The 18,278-nt window shown below is 35.0% G+C and overlaps 1 protein-coding gene across 1 annotated transcript in view; it reads left to right on the forward strand.

Moving 5' to 3' along the window:
* LOC149795973 (cell adhesion molecule CEACAM5-like) overlaps positions 1-18,278 on the forward strand; it is a 54,603-nt gene that overhangs the window by 20,398 nt on the left and 15,927 nt on the right. Inside the window, exon 4 of the mRNA XM_089963906.1 lies at positions 5-271. Coding sequence (XP_089820032.1) covers positions 5-271 — 267 coding nt within the window. The remainder of the gene's footprint in view (positions 1-4; positions 272-18,278) is intronic.

Below are 18,278 nucleotides of genomic sequence, written 5' to 3' on the forward strand. Positions count from 1 at the left end.
TCAGATGGCCCAGACGATGCTCAGCTTAACCCCTCTGTTGGGATTATCAAGGCCATAGAAAACCACTCAGTCATTATACATTGTACAGCAGACTGTAACCCTATCTGTAGTTTCCAATGGAGGAGAGGGTCAGTTCCTGGATATCTCAAACCCGACCAGACCTTGATGATAGACAGCATTGGCAAGAGTGATGCAGACAACTATACATGTACTGTGTCCAACGGCGTTACTGGTAGATCTCAGAGTCTTCAAACAACACTGATAGTCATATGTAAGTACAGCAAACAGGAATCATTCAGACAGCAACATTGTACTCTGCTGTCGCTTTATTCACCCTGCTAAGACCAGAAAGATATATACAGCTTCTGAAAGTTTGAAGCCCATGCCAAACAAATATTAAAGAAAAATGAATGTCTTCACAGAAAATTAATGAGACATATTCTAAAAACATTAAGTATATTTAAGTAAATAAATCCTTTCAAAACTATTAAGTACATTTAAAATAATAAATCATATCCTAAAAACTATAAATACATGTAAGATAAAAAAATCTTTGTTTTAGAAGTTATAAATTAAAGTATAAAATCTTTCTAGGTGTTTTTAAAAAAATACATTTATACTTTTAATTTAGATGTATGACAGTCTAGTCTGAAATAAAGAATTCTTATCTTATCATACCTGTATATGAAGATACACGTACAGTTGCTGAATGTGTCTGTCGTTGTTAAGAGTAGAATTATGGTAAAAAGAAAATGTTTCCATCTTTCTGTAACTTGAAAATTGAAATGAATATCATTATAGTCCCACAGAGGTTTCAGGAAGAATTCCTAATATTGTTATCCTCATTAAAAACACAAACTTTCTCTTTAAGTTGTCAAAATTAAATATATTTTTGTTAAAAACATGATAATTGTTCCATCTTGGAAGATAACAACGAAGACCATTTTTATAACCAGTGAATTTTCTTGTCAAACATTCACTGTAGTTTGTCCACCAATATATGCAATGCATCGTGCATCAATAAGAATTGAATAATCTAATTTTGAAATTCACAAAACAATTTCTCATTTACATAAAAGCATGTTTGTTTGAGTATTAAAAAAATCTGTATGTCTCATAACATATTCTTCATCTGATAAACTGAATCACAAAATATGACCCAAATAAGTATAACTGTATTGTAAAATATGACCCAAATAAGTATAACTGTATTGTAAAATATGACCCAAATAAGTATAACTGTATTGTAAAATATGACCCAAATAAGTATAACTGTATTGTAAAATATGACCCAAATAGGTATAACTGTATTGTAAAATATGACCCAAATAAGTATAAATGTATTGTAAAATATGACCCAAATAAGTATAACTGTATTGTAAAATATGACCCAAATAAGTATAAATGTATTGTAAAATATGATCCAAATAAGTATAACTGTATTGTAAAATATGACCCAAATAAGTATAACTGTATTGTAAAATATGACCCAGATAAGTATAAATGTATTGTAAACACATGACCCAAATAAGTAGAACTGTATTGTAAAATATGACCCAAATAAGTATAACTGTATTGTAAAATATGACCCAAATAAGTATAACTGTATTGTAAAATATGACCCAAATAAGTATAAATGTATTGTAAACACATGACCCAAATAAGTAGAACTGTATTGTAAAATATGACCCAAATAAGTATAACTGTTTACATTATTGTAAAATATGACCCTAATAAGTATAACTGTATTGTAAAATATGACCCAAATAAGTATAACTGTATTGTAAAATATGACCCAAATAAGTATAACTGTATTGTAAAATATGACCCAAATAGGTATAACAGTATTGTAAAATATGACCCAAATAGGTATGAATGTATTGTAAACACATGACCCAAATAAGTATAACTGCATTGTAAAATATGACCCAAATAAGTATAACAGTATTGTAAAATATGACCCTAATGAGTATAACTGTATTGTAAAATATGACCCAAATAGGTATAACTGTATTGTAAAATATGACCCAAATAAGTATAAATGTATTGTAAACACATGACCCAAATAAGTGTAACTGCATTGTAAAATATGACCCAAATAGGTATAACTGTATTGTAAAATATGACCCTAATAAGTATAACTGTATTGTAAAATATGACCCAAATAAGTATAACTGTATTGTAAAATATGACCAAAATAAGTATAAATGTATTGTAAACACATGACCCAAATAAGTATAAATGTATTGTAAATACATGACCCAAATAGGTATAGCTGTATTGTAACACATGACCCAAATAAGTATAAATGTATTGTAAACACATGACCCAAATAAGTATAAATGTATTGTAAACACATGACCCAAATAGGTATAGCTGTATTGTAACACATGACCCAAATAAGTATAAATGTATTGTAAACACATGACCCAAATAAGTTATATAGCTGTATTGTAACACATGACCCAAATAAGTATAAATGTATTGTAAACACATGACCCAAATAAGTATAGCTGTTGTAATATGCAATATGTAACTGGCCATTAAGAAGTACAGAGGGAGGAGGTTATATTTTGAAAGAAGTTGACTGAACATTCATGCATACTGCTTTTTGTGTATTATCTATGATATCATTCTTAAGTGCATAATGCTCACATATCTTTAATAATTTCCTTGACAGTGATAGAAGGAGTTAGCAATGACACTTCAACATCAAAACTAAAATTGTTAAGAAAAAAGCATTTGATAGCAAATTGCTGTGCCATATGATTGTTTAGCCATTCTATGATTTAAATAGTATATGTATATGTTAAATAATGAAGGCGAAAAAGAAACACCTCTTGCCTCACTCAGTTGGTTACATGAAAAGACATGGATACTGCACTTTCCCATCATGTAACTGTTTGCCATATCAGTTAAGATGGTTATGAACTGTATAGAGAGGTATTACATCATGTAACTGTTTGCCATATCAGTTAAGATGGTTATGAACTGTATAGAGAGGTATTACATCATGTAACTGTTTGCCATATCAGTTAAGATGGTTATGAACTGTATAGAGAGGTATTACATCATGTAACTGTTTGCCATATCAGTTAAGATGGTTATGAACTGTATAGAGAGGTATTACATCATGTAACTGTTTGCCATACCAGTTAAGATGGTTATGAACTGTATAGAGAGGTATTACATTATGTAACTGTTTGCCATATCAGTTAACATGGTTATGAACTGTATAGAGAGGTATTACATCATGTAACTGTTTGCCATATCAGTTAAGATGGTTATGAACTGTATAGAGAGGTATTACTTCATGTAACTGTTTGCCATATCAGTTAACATGGTTATGAACTGTATAGAGAGGTATTACATCATGTAACTGTTTGCCATATCAGTTAACATGGTTATGAACTGTATAGAGAGGTATTACTTCATGTAACTGTTTGCCATATCAGTTAACATGGTTATGAACTGTATAGAGAGGTATTACATCATGTAACTGTTTGCCATATCAGTTAAGATGGTTATGAACTGTATAGAGAGGTAGCAGCAGAGGAGGGGAACAGACCACTTAAGGGAAGGGTCACCCTTGTTATACAAAAAAAATAGTGACCCTTCATAGAGGTCAAATACCACGTCTACGATTATTGTTTGTCCCCAACATAATTGTAGACGAGCCTCCTCTGCTGCTCAATCTTCGGAATCCTGGGATTTTGTTCTATGTTTCAAGTAATATTCAAGTTCTGATGGTGGTTTTTCTATTTTTGGATTTATGTTTTTTCTTTTTCTGTAATATATCATCAAACTTCTGTATCGATCTCCACCGCAATTTTTGCAAATCTGATATAATCCTCTAACGCCGTTGTTACATCCAACACATCTTCGTGGACCAGCATGAGGGTTTTTCTTTATAAGATAATTATGTTTTTTGCAATATTCTCCACGACATTTTTTATCACATTTGTTAGTGGTTCCTTGGCGCAGCCACGCACAATTGTTCATTATATTAATGATATCAGTTTAATTTTATCATCACCCCCCGTTATCCAAATATTTTATCAAGTCCAATACGATATCTTCTTCTAGGATCGTGCAAATTTATTGTTATAAACCTGTGCGGAGTAGTTTGCGCTCGTGAAAAGAAGTTTCTGAATTTAATTATATCCATGTCACCGCTGCACCAGGTTTGATGAATATTTCGCAACGTGTGTGTGTCTACGCCATTAAACACAACTAAAATGTTACAGTTATCTCTGATCACTTTTGGTATTTGTGTGTATCGTTGAGTAACATAAATAACATCGGTATTTTTATGTCTACCACGGGAAAAAATCCTAGCTGGATTTGACTGTTTATCTAGCATCACATCGTCGTATACAACTAAATTATTAATAAATCCGTTTAAAACATCAACGGACGGTGCTTCATCAATATCTGTTATAAACTCTATAACATCATTATTTTCGTCCAGTAATCGCGCGTTTTTGTTAAAATCTTTAAGTACTTCATAACATCGTTGATCATCAGCGGATGGTGCTACCAAATACAACTTATCCCATTTCAACCATCTCATTATCAGATTAAGTAATAATTGCGTCTTACCCGATCCAGATGGTCCCATGATAATCATTCTGATGGAATTCGGTAGTGCAGGATGGTGTTTAACTGGCTCTTGCTGCCGAGTTGCTGAGAAATCAATTATATCCATATATATCATAACATGAATTTATATTGTTTACGCTGTAAAGTTAAAACTCCAACCACTGATTTAGCTACGGTTATAACAAAAAATAAAAAAATAGCGTATGGTGGAAAATGTTCTGTATGCGGTAGAAAGAAATTTTCGTTTTTACCTAATAGGCGCGGTGGTGATATTGCTAATTTGATGTCAAAGTTTCCAGGTGCTCCATGGGCTAAATACAGCGGAGAAAAACATCTACCAGGATATAATTATTGCGGTCCTGGTACTCGACTCGATATCAGGCTTGATAATCAGGATCAACCAAAACCAGGCGAGGAACCAATAAACGCCATTGATCGAGCTTGTCATGTTCATGATGTAGCTTATAAGAGTAAAAATCTACAAGATAGGCATATTGCAGATGTGAAATTAATTCATTCATTAAATTCCATAAAAAATAAAAATATCAGAGAATCATTAGCTAATTGGTTAGTAAGATCCGCGATGAAAAGTAAATTAGCGCTAGGGGCTGGTAATATATAATGGAATCGATTTATTATTCACCAATTGGATACTGGAAGGGTAAATCAGCAATTAGTAAACTTGCTGATGCAGCAGCGGTTAAACATTCTGCCGCTAGCGCGTGGTTGTCCAGGCAGGCAATATGGCAAATTTATCTACCACGTCCTAAACAAATTCAGTACGTGTATTTCAGTGTCAGTGTTCCTAATGAAGTTCATCAAGCTGATATTTTATTTTTACCATCTGATACTGTACGTAGAAAAACGTACAAATACGCGCTAACTGTCATTGACGTTGCAAGTAGATATAAAGAAGCAGAACCGTTGACGACTAAAACAGCCGCTGAAGTAGCCGACGCATTTAAACGAATTTATCAACGAGGTGGTCTGCGATGGCCACAGCTGCTACAGGTTGATCCTGGCAAGGAATTTCTTGGTCCAGTATCATCGTTGATGAAACAGCATAATACCAAAATACGACGAGGGCATACTGCAATTCATCGTGATCAGGCGATTGTTGAGCGATTTAATCGAACACTCGCTGAGCGGTTATTTGGATATCAATACGCGAAGGAATTGATTCAGGATAAAAGATCTCGTGAATGGGTGGCAAGATTACCAAGCGTGATAGCTGCATTAAATAATGAGATTACACGAACAACCAACATGAAACCCATTAATGCAATTAACAAAACAAATATACCAACACAACGAAAAGATATTGAAAAACAAAAAATATTGGGTGATGTTACAGTTAGATATTTATATGAGCCCGGCGAACTTGAAGGCGGTAAAAAAAGAGCGACTGATCCTATTTGGAGTGTTACCACGCATAAGATATCCACCGTGACAAGATCGCCAGGTAGACCCGCAATCTACAGACTAGATTCGGCTGCTCCTCAACGCGGATTTGTGCGTGAACAATTACAAGTAATCCCTACGGATACACAATTACCACCAAAATCACTTAACTAGCGGTGGCGCCTATGCGTCGATTACATTCAAGACAGGTCAACATGATATTTTCTCGTGTATGACCAAGATTGTTATTTTTTCTATCTACGGTAAATTGTCTTGGATCATTTTTCAGATACCGCCATAACATTATACAATTACAACTTGCACAATGATTATTCTGTTGTTGTTTTAACGCATTAATAAAATCAACATCAAGATCAAAATTGCGTTTATTTTTTTTGTCACACCGTTCATAACCAGATAATTTTTTTCTTATTATATCACCGTCAATATCATCACTAATCACTGACGAGTTCATGACGATTCGTCTCAATTGAGATATTTTTCTAACTCGAGACACTGCGAGATAAACCAAGTTCGACCATTCGATGTGATCATCAACGATCCAAACAACTGTATCAGTAATAGTTAATCCCTGAGATGAATGAATTGTCATCGCGTATCCGAGCGTCCACGGGGATTTATCAGCACGTAGAGCATCTTCAACAACATCAACGTCGACGGCAACAATATCATTCAATACAAGATTCTGTTTCCTCTTTGACTCTCCTGGTATATCAACGTCGATATTTTGCCGTCGCGTATCTGCTGGTCGATAACATAGTGGAACTGACAACGTTGGAAACTTTTCTCGTTGTAACTGAAACAACTCCCGCTGAAGTGTATCACGAACTATCTTTCTACTTGCAACTATCAAATCGTTTGGTCGCCACGTTTGCATAAAGTCTTTCATGGGTGTTTCTGAAATTATCTCGCGCATTATTTCACATTGAATTTTATTCGGTTGTAGTCTGATTAATTTTTTAAATTCCTTCAATGCTGCATCAAGTGCTCTATGATCATCAGCCACTACTTCGTAGTGATCAACGAAACTTTTCAGCCAATCATGTGGAGATGGTCCAGCTACAGGTGGTGGTTGACCGTGATCGCCGCACATTATCACAGCAGTATTTCTTGTCAACAACCAATCAAGAAATGTTTTTAATGTTTCTTGCGGTACAGTGCATATTTCATCCCATATTATAATCCTTGGAATGTATTTCTCTCCCATCCTTAAAGATGTCCATGTATCACCCTTCCATCGAAAAAAGCTGTGATAAGTACAGGAATTAACACCGCGTTGTTTCATCTCTCGCGCGAGTCTATGTGTGGGTGTTAGCACGATCATATCCGAGTTCTGAAATAGTTCGATAGCTCGAGTGGTTTTACCACTGCCGCCAGGTCCGTTTAGATAAACCGTTTTGTGTCTAGTTATTGGATCGTATACCGATGGTAACAACGAAGTTGTCAACGTTTGATATTTTTTACAGTAAATATCTTTAACCGCAACATCAGCGGATTCGGAATAATCGAGCATATATTCCTTTTTTATTCTCCACGAACCCCACGATGCATAAGTGCCTATGTTTAATCCTTCTAACAGCATTGAATGTTTTTTGCTTATATAAAACGAATCGGTAGCAACTCTGACGGCATGCGTAGAAACCTTATTTATCATCGATAATAGATTTATTGAAACATACGCGAGCATCGATGATCTTAAATGAGTATACTGAAGTGACTCACCGTCCATGTAGTTCACGATTGTACCTAGTTTATTTCCATTTGACAAGAAAGCTGTTTCTCGACTTACAAACGTGTTCTTGTTCGTTGTATCAGCGATTATAAAATCTAACTCAGCGTCGTCCATGATCAATCTTGTACAATGTTGTCTGTGATCATATGCTGCTCCTCGGGTAAATTTGCCAATTATTTTTCTACCAAGATCCTTCGAATCGGTTTCATCCGAATGTGGTAACCAAACTTCGGTTTGTTTTCGATATGATATAATTGCTTCGCTGATCGTCAGCGATATTAACATCGTGCAATCAAGCATATACCGTAATAGTACTATTGGTGTCCACATTTTTTCAGAAAAATGTTTTCCAAACCAAACATAACAAATTGCATGGAGTCCTTTAGACATTTCGAATGACTCGATACGAGCAAATCCAGTCAGATCAAAATCCGGTAATGGTCCATTTATCGATACTCGCGTCATTTCGTGCGTGGGATGACCGAATCGCTCAAAATACACAGAACAATCTCCGTATCCAAGAAAACTTTCCGGATAACACGCAACCATATCAACTGAAATAACATCTCTATGATCGTATTTAGTATTCCATAGTCCGCCGTGTCCATATTCGACACAACTGGATACTATGTCATTGAGAAAATCAAACCGAGTTGGTTTCCACGAATTTTTCTTTCTAGCAAAATGAGCAGCAACGGACGGAACAGTAAAGCAGTTGGTCAATAATTCGTCAGTGTCATCAGTGTATTGCAGTGCAAGATTTTTCATTTTCTCGTGAAGATGATTTGTTCGATAAATAACACCATTTGGCCTCACAAACTGATCAAATTGATTATTTTCTTCCACGCAAGAATGAAATAACCATACTGACACAGGATCGTTTTTACTTATTTCGTTAATAAAATCAAACATACCTCCATCAGAATTATCTACGGGATAACATTTAACAGTTCGATCTCGTGGAAATATTGTTACTGCGTTAGTCCACGCGTGTGAGTTATGATCAATAATTTCGATCGAAGCTCCTTTTGATCTATATTTTGATTCATACAAAATTTCTCCAGTTATCGTCGCTACGGTTATTGGAAATTTTAATCTTTTTCCTAACTCAGCGACATCTTTCATAGACGCACCAGTATCTTTAACCATTTCTCCCCACGTGTTTATTATTTTACGTCTCTTATCCGTTAGACCGTTTCCACGAGTCAAAACGGTAAAATGTTCTGTTACTCGTTCAGCTACACAATTTATTTTTGAAAATTTCATCGGCGCTAGTTTATCAACGCTAGGTTTTTCATTTATCACATAGATTCCATAAATAACCGCGGTCACAGGATATGCTCGTTCATAATACGGTTTGTCAATACCTGTCAATAGACCTGGTTTGGAATCTTTACTTAGTACGACAGTTTTTTTATTACCATGGACAGGATCATATTTGTCACGGATAATCCAATCATTTGTTTCTGTCAACACGACGAATTTTATTTTGAAAAGATACTTGCGATTACCTTGATGAATATCAAAGAGGTAGTTAATGATAATTGCTGCTCGTTTGTCGTTCATCATAGCGTTAATGGCGCCGTTGCGTATAATCTTGAACGTTGACCAGACATGAGATGCACCATCTGTGTGAAATTCTTTCTTGGCGTCGTGAATTTTCGAGATCAGACTTTTATTTTTCGGATCAACCAGATCTCGTACTGGTAAGTCTGGAGATATTCTGTCGAGGTTGAATTTATCCACGCTCCAGGGCTTTATTCGGGATAATCTATCGAATTCGTTCATACTATATTTCAGACAAGTATTTAAATTAAAATATTATGTATACAATGTCTCAATGCAGATGGCTCATGGTGGGTTCATTGACTCGTTGTAATAAATCCTGTAAAAGGGAGTTCTGCGGACAACACATGCAGTGCATTAACCGTGGAAGCTTAGGACCAATACCATGTCTGCGATGTGGTACTGGAGTGCAAGGAAAAACAAAATTATGTGGAAAGTGCGGGGGGAAACGGTTCAGAGAACTTAAAAGATATTATGACAAAAAAAATAATAATAGTGAAAATGCTATAAAATCCGTGGAGGATTATCTAACTAAGTTTTCAGACAAACAATAATTTAAACAAATAATATTATCATATATGGAGCAAAATATATTTATCCCACATCCTGTCGTGACAAACTACGAATCAAATATTAATGGTATCATCAGACACTGCAGGTTAAAAAAACCAGTTGGTCATGTCATTAATTCTGGTTATCTAGCGTTCACGTACAAGGCAGGAAAGAAACATTATCTGTGTCATAGATTTACCTATGAGTGTCATAACGGATTGATCAATGACGGTCTTGTTATTGATCATCTTGACGGGGATCCTCAGAACAACTCCTTATCCAACCTTTGTGTTGTCACGCAAAGCGTGAACTCTGCGCGTGGTAATACTGGAAGATGTAAGACAATCGGAAAGAAGGCGGTAAATTCCACAAACACAGAAACTGGCGAAATAATTATATTTCGTTCAATATGTTCTGCTGCGAAATATTTTGATATTCACCCGCATTCAGTACAAAAAGTAGCAGAAAATATATATAAAACATCTTTCTCGAAAAAATATAAGCAAAAAATTATCTTCCGATATCAATAATTATCATTACCACATTGAATTATATTTAACCACATTGAATTATATTAGTTGCTGTATGTCCCCCTTATACTACTGAATTTTTAATTATGCAAAAGGGAGATTACTTTGTAATATATAGTTTTCTTCGTAAATTTCCGATTTTTATGGTCAGATTAACCATGTACGTCGTAATTAATTACTCGTAGAAGTATATTTATGGTTTCTAACTTACAAAATAGAAATTTCCCATCATACAACATAGCGAGGAACTGAGGTAACTTGACCGTTGTTATTGATCCGCAAGTAGCTGTATATGCTGCATTTACAAACCGTTGTTATGCACAAATCGATATGCAGTGAATCACTGCACGCAGGTTTATATTTGCAGTCTGTTACGAAAAACGCTGTTATAGTCAGAAACCGTTGTTATATTCAGAAACCGTCATTTTAATGTAGAAACAGTTATTTAAATATAGAAACTATTCCGCTGTTTTAATTCAGAAATGCTGTAGCTATATATTAACTTCCGAAACATATGTTTGTAATAAGATTTGATAGCTCAATCCGTATCGAATTGGACTGTGACGCTCGCGGTCCAGGATCGAATCCCATGACTGACAATTGGTCGGTGGTTACGCATATTAGCGATTTTTATAATTAATTGGGGCACCGCCAGCCTCTCTCCGCTCACAAAACAATCCAAACCACGTATCACCGGTGGTTGATACATGTTTTGTACCACCCACGGGTTGATTATTGGGGTAGGTGGTTCTGTTGAGCGGAGAAAATGGCCATTCATTCATCTCATTATATATATTTCATTCATTACATTCATTCATTCACTACATCTCATTACATTCATTCATTCATTACATATTTACTGAACCTGCTAAAAGACTTGAATAGAGGTTCATTCATAATATATGTTTGTGCCGTCCCCCTTCTTGGGCCTCTAGACCGTTGTTTGACGGGTTAGAAGCTCTCGTAGAAGGAATATTTCATGTGCCTGGTGAACTTGATAGAATGCGATGGCAATCTATGAGTTCTTGGCTGTACTGTCTTTCATTATATGTTTGTACTGTCCTTGAAACATCCCGACGAACTCGCTAAAGACTCGATAGGGGTTTAGGGATATTTTTTTTTATTTTAAAGATTTATATATTTATATAATGAACCATGAAAATATCGAAGACATTATTTCTGCCATCAAAAAACTAGAAGAAAACAGAATTAATATATCTGATGAACTAAATCCTGAAAAAATAATATCTGATTTTGAAACGTTAGAAGAGCTTAAGAATGAAAATAAGTACGTTCTATCATCTCAATATAAGTTCATAGAGCGGATTCAGGCAGCTATGTTTCAGTCGCTAGCTACCGTAGAAGATAATCAGGTGAAGGAATTCGTTCCTCTCTCCGCCGCGGTTGAAAAAATTAGATCGCTGTTATCCCACGAGTACGAGGAAAAGAAAACAATTAGTACTCGCATAAGACTATTAAGAAAAATTATGTTAGCGAGTAACCCCGTCCAAAGTAGTAATTTTGAAGATGGCTGAGATCTTTGATGGGTTAATTGGTACTTAGATTTATTATTTTATTTCTGAATTATTATTTATTTCTGAAATATTATTTATTTCTGAAATTGATGGGTTGGTTGGTACTTAGAATCGAAGATTCTTATTCATGCAATTTGTAATTTTGATGGGTTAGTTGGTAGTCAGATTTATTATTTATTTCTGAATTATTATTTATTTATTTACTGAATTAATTTGTTTTTTTTACTGAAATTTAACAAAATTGTACAAATTTCTTAATTTTGACTACCATTTACCCCATCAAATTCACAAAATTGTACAAATTTCTTAATTTGAGTACCATTTACCCCATCAGATTTACAAAATTGTACAAATTTCTTAATTTGAGTACCATTTACCCCATCAAATTCACAAAATTGTACAAATTTCTTAATTTTACAAATTATTTATTTCTGAATTATTATTTTATTTCTGAATTATTATTTATTTATTTACTGAATTAATTTGTTTTTTTTACTGAAATTTAACAAAATTGTACAAATTTCTTAATTTTGACTACCATTTACCCCATCAAAAACATAAAATTGTACAAATTTCTTAATTTTGACTACCATTTACCCCATCAAATTCACAAAATTGTACAAATTTCTTAATTTGAGTACCATTTACCCCATCAAAAACATAAAATTGTACAAATTTCTTAATTTTACAAATTATTTATTTCTGAATTATTATTTTATTTCTGATTTATTATTTATTTATAACTCTGATGGGTGAGTTGGTACTTAGAATCGAAGATTCTTATTTATGTGAAAATGATCAAATTTTCGGAAAAAAATAAAACATTTTAAAAAAGATGAATTACCTCATCAGATATATTTATTCGACTTTGATGCAGGAGTGCGCCGGAGTTCATCTAACTGTTCTTGTGTTAATAAGAAATCCTCGTTTCCGTGGCTAAATTGTTCTATGTTTTGTGAAAACGCGCGTTTTCAAGTGTATAAAAACCCTCACGTGCTGGATCTTTCTACGACTTTACATACAGATTTATTACAAGCTCTTCTCCACGTAGGTCAATTAAGCGATTAAGGTGGTCTGTGAGTTTGAAATTTATTCGTGACAAATACTGATTATGTGTGCGTAGATAGACAGGATTGGTTGGTACTTGCACGATCAAATCGCCAGGGGGAACTTGTGGTGTGAACGTGTATAGGATGTATCATTGTTGAGCCTGATTTGATTTTCCAAGATCTATTTGATAACTGCCTTCGATTACGTCACAAACTAGGTTAACCGCGATCGTCGACGTTATATTGACGATTCCCGGAGATATGTGCCTACCGCCTCCGAGTGGATCATTATCATATCTAAGAACAGTTGCTGGTGGTGTTATTTTTGTCCATGCACCAAGTATTTCAGAAAAGTTTTTCGCGACAAGATCATTGAGTGATCTTATCAATTCGCCAGTTTCAAATCCTGGTAGTGTAAAATTTAATAAATCTGCTTCAGTTATTTTATAATGATCAATGTATGCTTGTTTGATACTTTTTCTTCCTGAATCTATATAATTATTAGCATTTATTACCTCAATAATGGTCTGATTAAAATATTTAAGATCTAATACAATTTGATTTAAATGTTCCATCGTTGCAATGATCTGATGTCTTAGATCGTCATTAGGATATTCCAGGATATAGTTTTTAAACAACTGTGCTAGTGTCGTTAATGTAGTTGTGTATTCAGTTCTAATTTCGCTAGCCCTTGATCTGAATTCTCTTTCATAAACGATATTAGTTGATGTTTTTGCATCAAAATCAATGATAGAAAACGGTGTCATAGGATAATATTTTCCATCATTAATAATACGAAAATCCCTACCAGTCCATGGATACAAATTTTGGTATTCTGGAGTTGTTATAAACCCGGCACTGCCTGCGATAAAATCAATTAATTTTGGTTCTGGTGGTCCTTCATGCACTGACACGATATCAGGCCAGCCTAGCACGGATCTTATCGTGGACTGATAAATATCAACGACGTAATCAGGCGAGTTTATTTCAATCGTCGAGGACAGCGTCGGCTCATGAACATTAATCGATATTTTTGCTTCTTTTCCTGTTATTGATTTTATTCTACGAGCAAATTCATCATTGATTTGTTCGACCTCATAACTACCAGTTGGTATTCCAACAACAACCCAGTCAGGTGTTCCATCGGGTTTGTTTTTATCAGCAAATACAAGCGAATTATTTGCTGGTGTACCATTAAATGATCTCGATCTGATGTTTGGCCAGCTGTAATATACTCGTAATTGTGCTAGTGCAATTTCATTCGCGCGAATTGCTGTTGGAAAATTGATGTTAAATTCAGGATTAATCGAACTTAGCGAGATCATCGTGGTCTTGTGCGGGGTTGTGTTCGTCACGATCTGCTGTAGTAATTCCGTCATTATTGATACTCGTACCTTTAATACCGGCGCAATTGTATACGCTGATCATCATTGAAAACTCAAAATTGGATATAATTCCATCATTGAGACTCGCTGATAACAACGAGGATAACCTCGTGTATGCGACAGTTGCTATGTGTAATTTTATCTTGTAATCGGATAATTTTTCGTTCGTGCAAGTACATATTTTTTTTGCAACGATATTAAGCACACCTGCAATTGTCGTAGTTGCACAAACACAAATAGTCACAGCTACTGGTGCCATCATTGTTACCGCGGATAATATTATTCCGCTTCGGCAACAACAGCGGATACCGAATAAACAACAACGTCGATGATAACTAATCGTTGTTGATACTTTTTTATTTTTACTGTATATTGTTCGACTCGATCTTTCAACGCTGCCTGCCATTCACGCGCTTGATTGTACCTAAATCCTTGAACGTCGATAGCACTCATTATATTTTATGCCGTAACCAATTGAGGTGTTTCAGCTACAAATTCCAAACACCACCAGAAGGATGTTGCGGTTAATTTCTTATCAGCTGCTTCCAGAATAAATATTTCTTCGGTTCCGCTATTCAGTATAACAGATACAACCCCCGGAAAACCTGTCCAAAGATGACCTTTCTAACATTTCTGCAAAATCCAAAGATGTGAGATAATGGAATTGCACATGAAAAATTTCTATCATTTCCTGACAACGCTGCTCGGCGTGTTGCAAATCCCAGGTTGTAAGTCGCATTAACGCTTCCTACAATATCAAAAGCAGCACCTGGTCTGTCTGCGTGTTCAAAATCAACTGGTTGTGGATCAGATGCAGTATCTCGAGGTGTCCGTATTTTGGTATATTGAACATGATCAGTGCTGTCAGTGATATCCTTAGCAAACATCATTGTTGGACCGGCTGATCTTGTGTAATCATCAGAATATCTGGCTAGACCAATTATTGTTGTAGCAACATCGACATCCTTCTGAATTGATTCAATATTTTTTCCATCAATCATGTATGTGGCGCTATCAAACAGTGCCATAATCCCGTTGTTGACAAAACCAACACGCAAATTAGCAGCATATGGCGTATTAGCTGCAACATTTGTTACAATTCTACCCTCTATTTCAATAAACGCCTCAGCGGGCAAGAAATATCTACTTGTATCAAGAACCTGTAATTCGATTCTCCCCCACTGATTTGGTTGTCTTGCGTCATAGGAATAAAATTGATAATCACGCACTGATTCATCTTTGAGGACCAGTGCATCCATGTCAAATGCTGGGTCGGACATGCGTTTAAACATTTTATTGTAATTACCATTTTTCCAAATGATAATCATCGTCGACGAAGACCGCCTCCCGCTATTAAATTCGCTGTTATATTTTTTTCTGCTTCTTCAGATAATTCCGCTAGTTTTTGATTTGCAGCCTGATTTATTATTTTACTGACATTTGCTGGCATAACCTCAGTACTTGCCAGTTTCACTGGTGGTTGTTTTCATCTTATTAATCATGCTAGTCTATCTTTGATCGCCGAGAACGCCTTACCAGCAACATTGACGATTGCACCAGGAGCTTTTTCACGAATAGCCTCAATAGCCTTCATACCTAATTGTTTTACAATCGGTATTGCTTTTGGAGCCATCCTTCTAAATAAACCCTGAATAACATCACCAAGTCCATCTCCGTAAATTACTTTGTAATTTGGCAGTCATGAGTTTACTACCCTGACCATGATCGGTCCACGCTGAGCAGTATGTATAATCATTTTTATATACTAATTGATTAATTGTTTAGTCACTGTGATAATCATCAGCAATTTCATCAATAAGTGAACGATAAATGCTGCGATCCATAATACCACCTTGAAATAATCTTCGACAAATATCAGATATTTCATTGGTTATTTCTGTTGAGTTATTTCCTGCACGTTTTCCCCCTATGAGAACTTCTAACCGTGACACGTCATTGAGGATATTATTAGGACAAACAAAATTATTTCCCAGACCACTTCCCGTTGCTCCTTCTTCTTCTGATTTCTTAAATAGTCTTAAGGGTGATCTTTCTTCTTCTGTTTTTTTAAGTAGTTTAGCACTTTTTTTAAGTTTCGACCTAAACCTTTCCCCCGGTGAAGAAGATTGTTGTTGTTCTATTTCTTGCAGAGGTGGAGGAAGTTGATATGAAGGTTCCTGCTGGGAGGGTTGTTCTTGTTTTAGTTGTTTTATTCTCTCTTTATAAAGTCTTTTTACTTCTTCATGAAGACTTTCGTATTCTGGACCTCTAGCTTGTTTTTTGTTGTAATATACGCGATATATCCATTTAACAAAATTATCATCATTTACTTTTTCATGACTAGGTTTTAAAATACTAGATTTATTAAATATACCAAATAATATCATTTCAGGTAATTTTTCTCTTTCAGTATTTCTAATATCTTCAACAGTTCCTTCGTTAAATCTTGCAATTAATTCTAAATTCTCTCCTACTGGTTTGGATTCAGATGCATATTTTTTTCCCACGTCGGCGACTTCAGTACGAAGTTTTCCAATACCTTCAAGTATTTCTTCACCGACAGGTGGAGGTTGAGCTGCAGCTATATTAGTTGGAAGGTCTCGTAAAATCCTTTTTGTCTGTTTAGTTCTTCTTGCTATTTTTTCAGTCTGCGCCGCAGTTTGTTTTGATACCGGAAGAAGATCTTCTTTGATGACTGTTGCAACTTGTTCAGTAGCTGCAGTGACGGGCTTAAACAGTTTTTTAGTTTCTTCTTCATACTCAACTTGTGCTTCTTGCTGCGCTTGTAGATTTTTTCTAAATGAATCTCTAACAGGAAGAAATTTTTTAATTGCTTCTAATCGTTCTCGAGCTATCCTTGCAGTATGAGATTCCGGATGTACCATTTTATTATAGCATAATGATTTAATTATTATAACAGCAAAAGGGGTGATGATAAAATTAAACTGATATCATTAATATAATGAACAATTGTGCGTGGCTGCGTCAAGGAACCACTAATAAATGTGATAAAAAATGTCGTGGAGAATATTGCAAAAAACATAATTATCTTATAAAGAAAAACCCTCATGCTGGTCCACGAAGATGTGTTGGATGTAACAACGGCGTTAGAGGATTATATCAGATTTGCAAAAATTGCGGTGGAGATCGATACAGAAGTTTGATGATATATTACAGAAAAAGAAAAAACATAAATCCAAAAATAGAAAAACCACCATCAGAACTTGAATATTACTTGAAACATAGAACAAAATCCCAGGATTCCGAAGATTGAGCAGCAGAGGAGGCTCGTCTACAATTATGTTGGGGACAAACAATAATCGTAGACGTGGTATTTGACCTCTATGAAGGGTCACTATTTTTTTTGTATAACAAGGGTGACCCTTCCCTTAAGTGGTCTGTTCCCCTCCTCTGCTGCTGAGGTAATACTTCATGTAACTGTTTGCCATATCAGTTAACTTGGTTATGAACTGTATAGAGAGGTATTACATCATGTAACTGTTTGCCATATCAGTTAAGATGGTTATGAACTGTATAGAGAGGTATTACTTCATGTAACTGTTTGCCATATTAGTTAAGATGGTTATGAACTGTATAGAGAGGTATTACTTCATGTAACTGTTTGTCATATCAGTTAAGATGGTTATGAACTGTAGAGAGAGGTATTACATCATGTAACTGTTTGCCATATCAGTTAAGATGGTTATGAACTGTATAGAGAGGTATTACATCATGTAACTGTTTGCCATATCAGTTAAGATGGTTATGAACTGTATAGAGAGGTATTACTTCATGTAACTATTTGCCATATCAGTTAAGATGGTTATGAACTGTATAGAGAGGTATTACATCATGTAACTGTTTGCCATATCAGTTAACATGGTTATGAACTGTATAGAGAGGTA

This window comes from Sinohyriopsis cumingii, chromosome 7, assembly GCF_028554795.1.
Source record: "Sinohyriopsis cumingii isolate HCF-2022 chromosome 7, ASM2855479v2, whole genome shotgun sequence".
NCBI lineage: Eukaryota > Metazoa > Mollusca > Bivalvia > Unionida > Unionidae > Sinohyriopsis > Sinohyriopsis cumingii.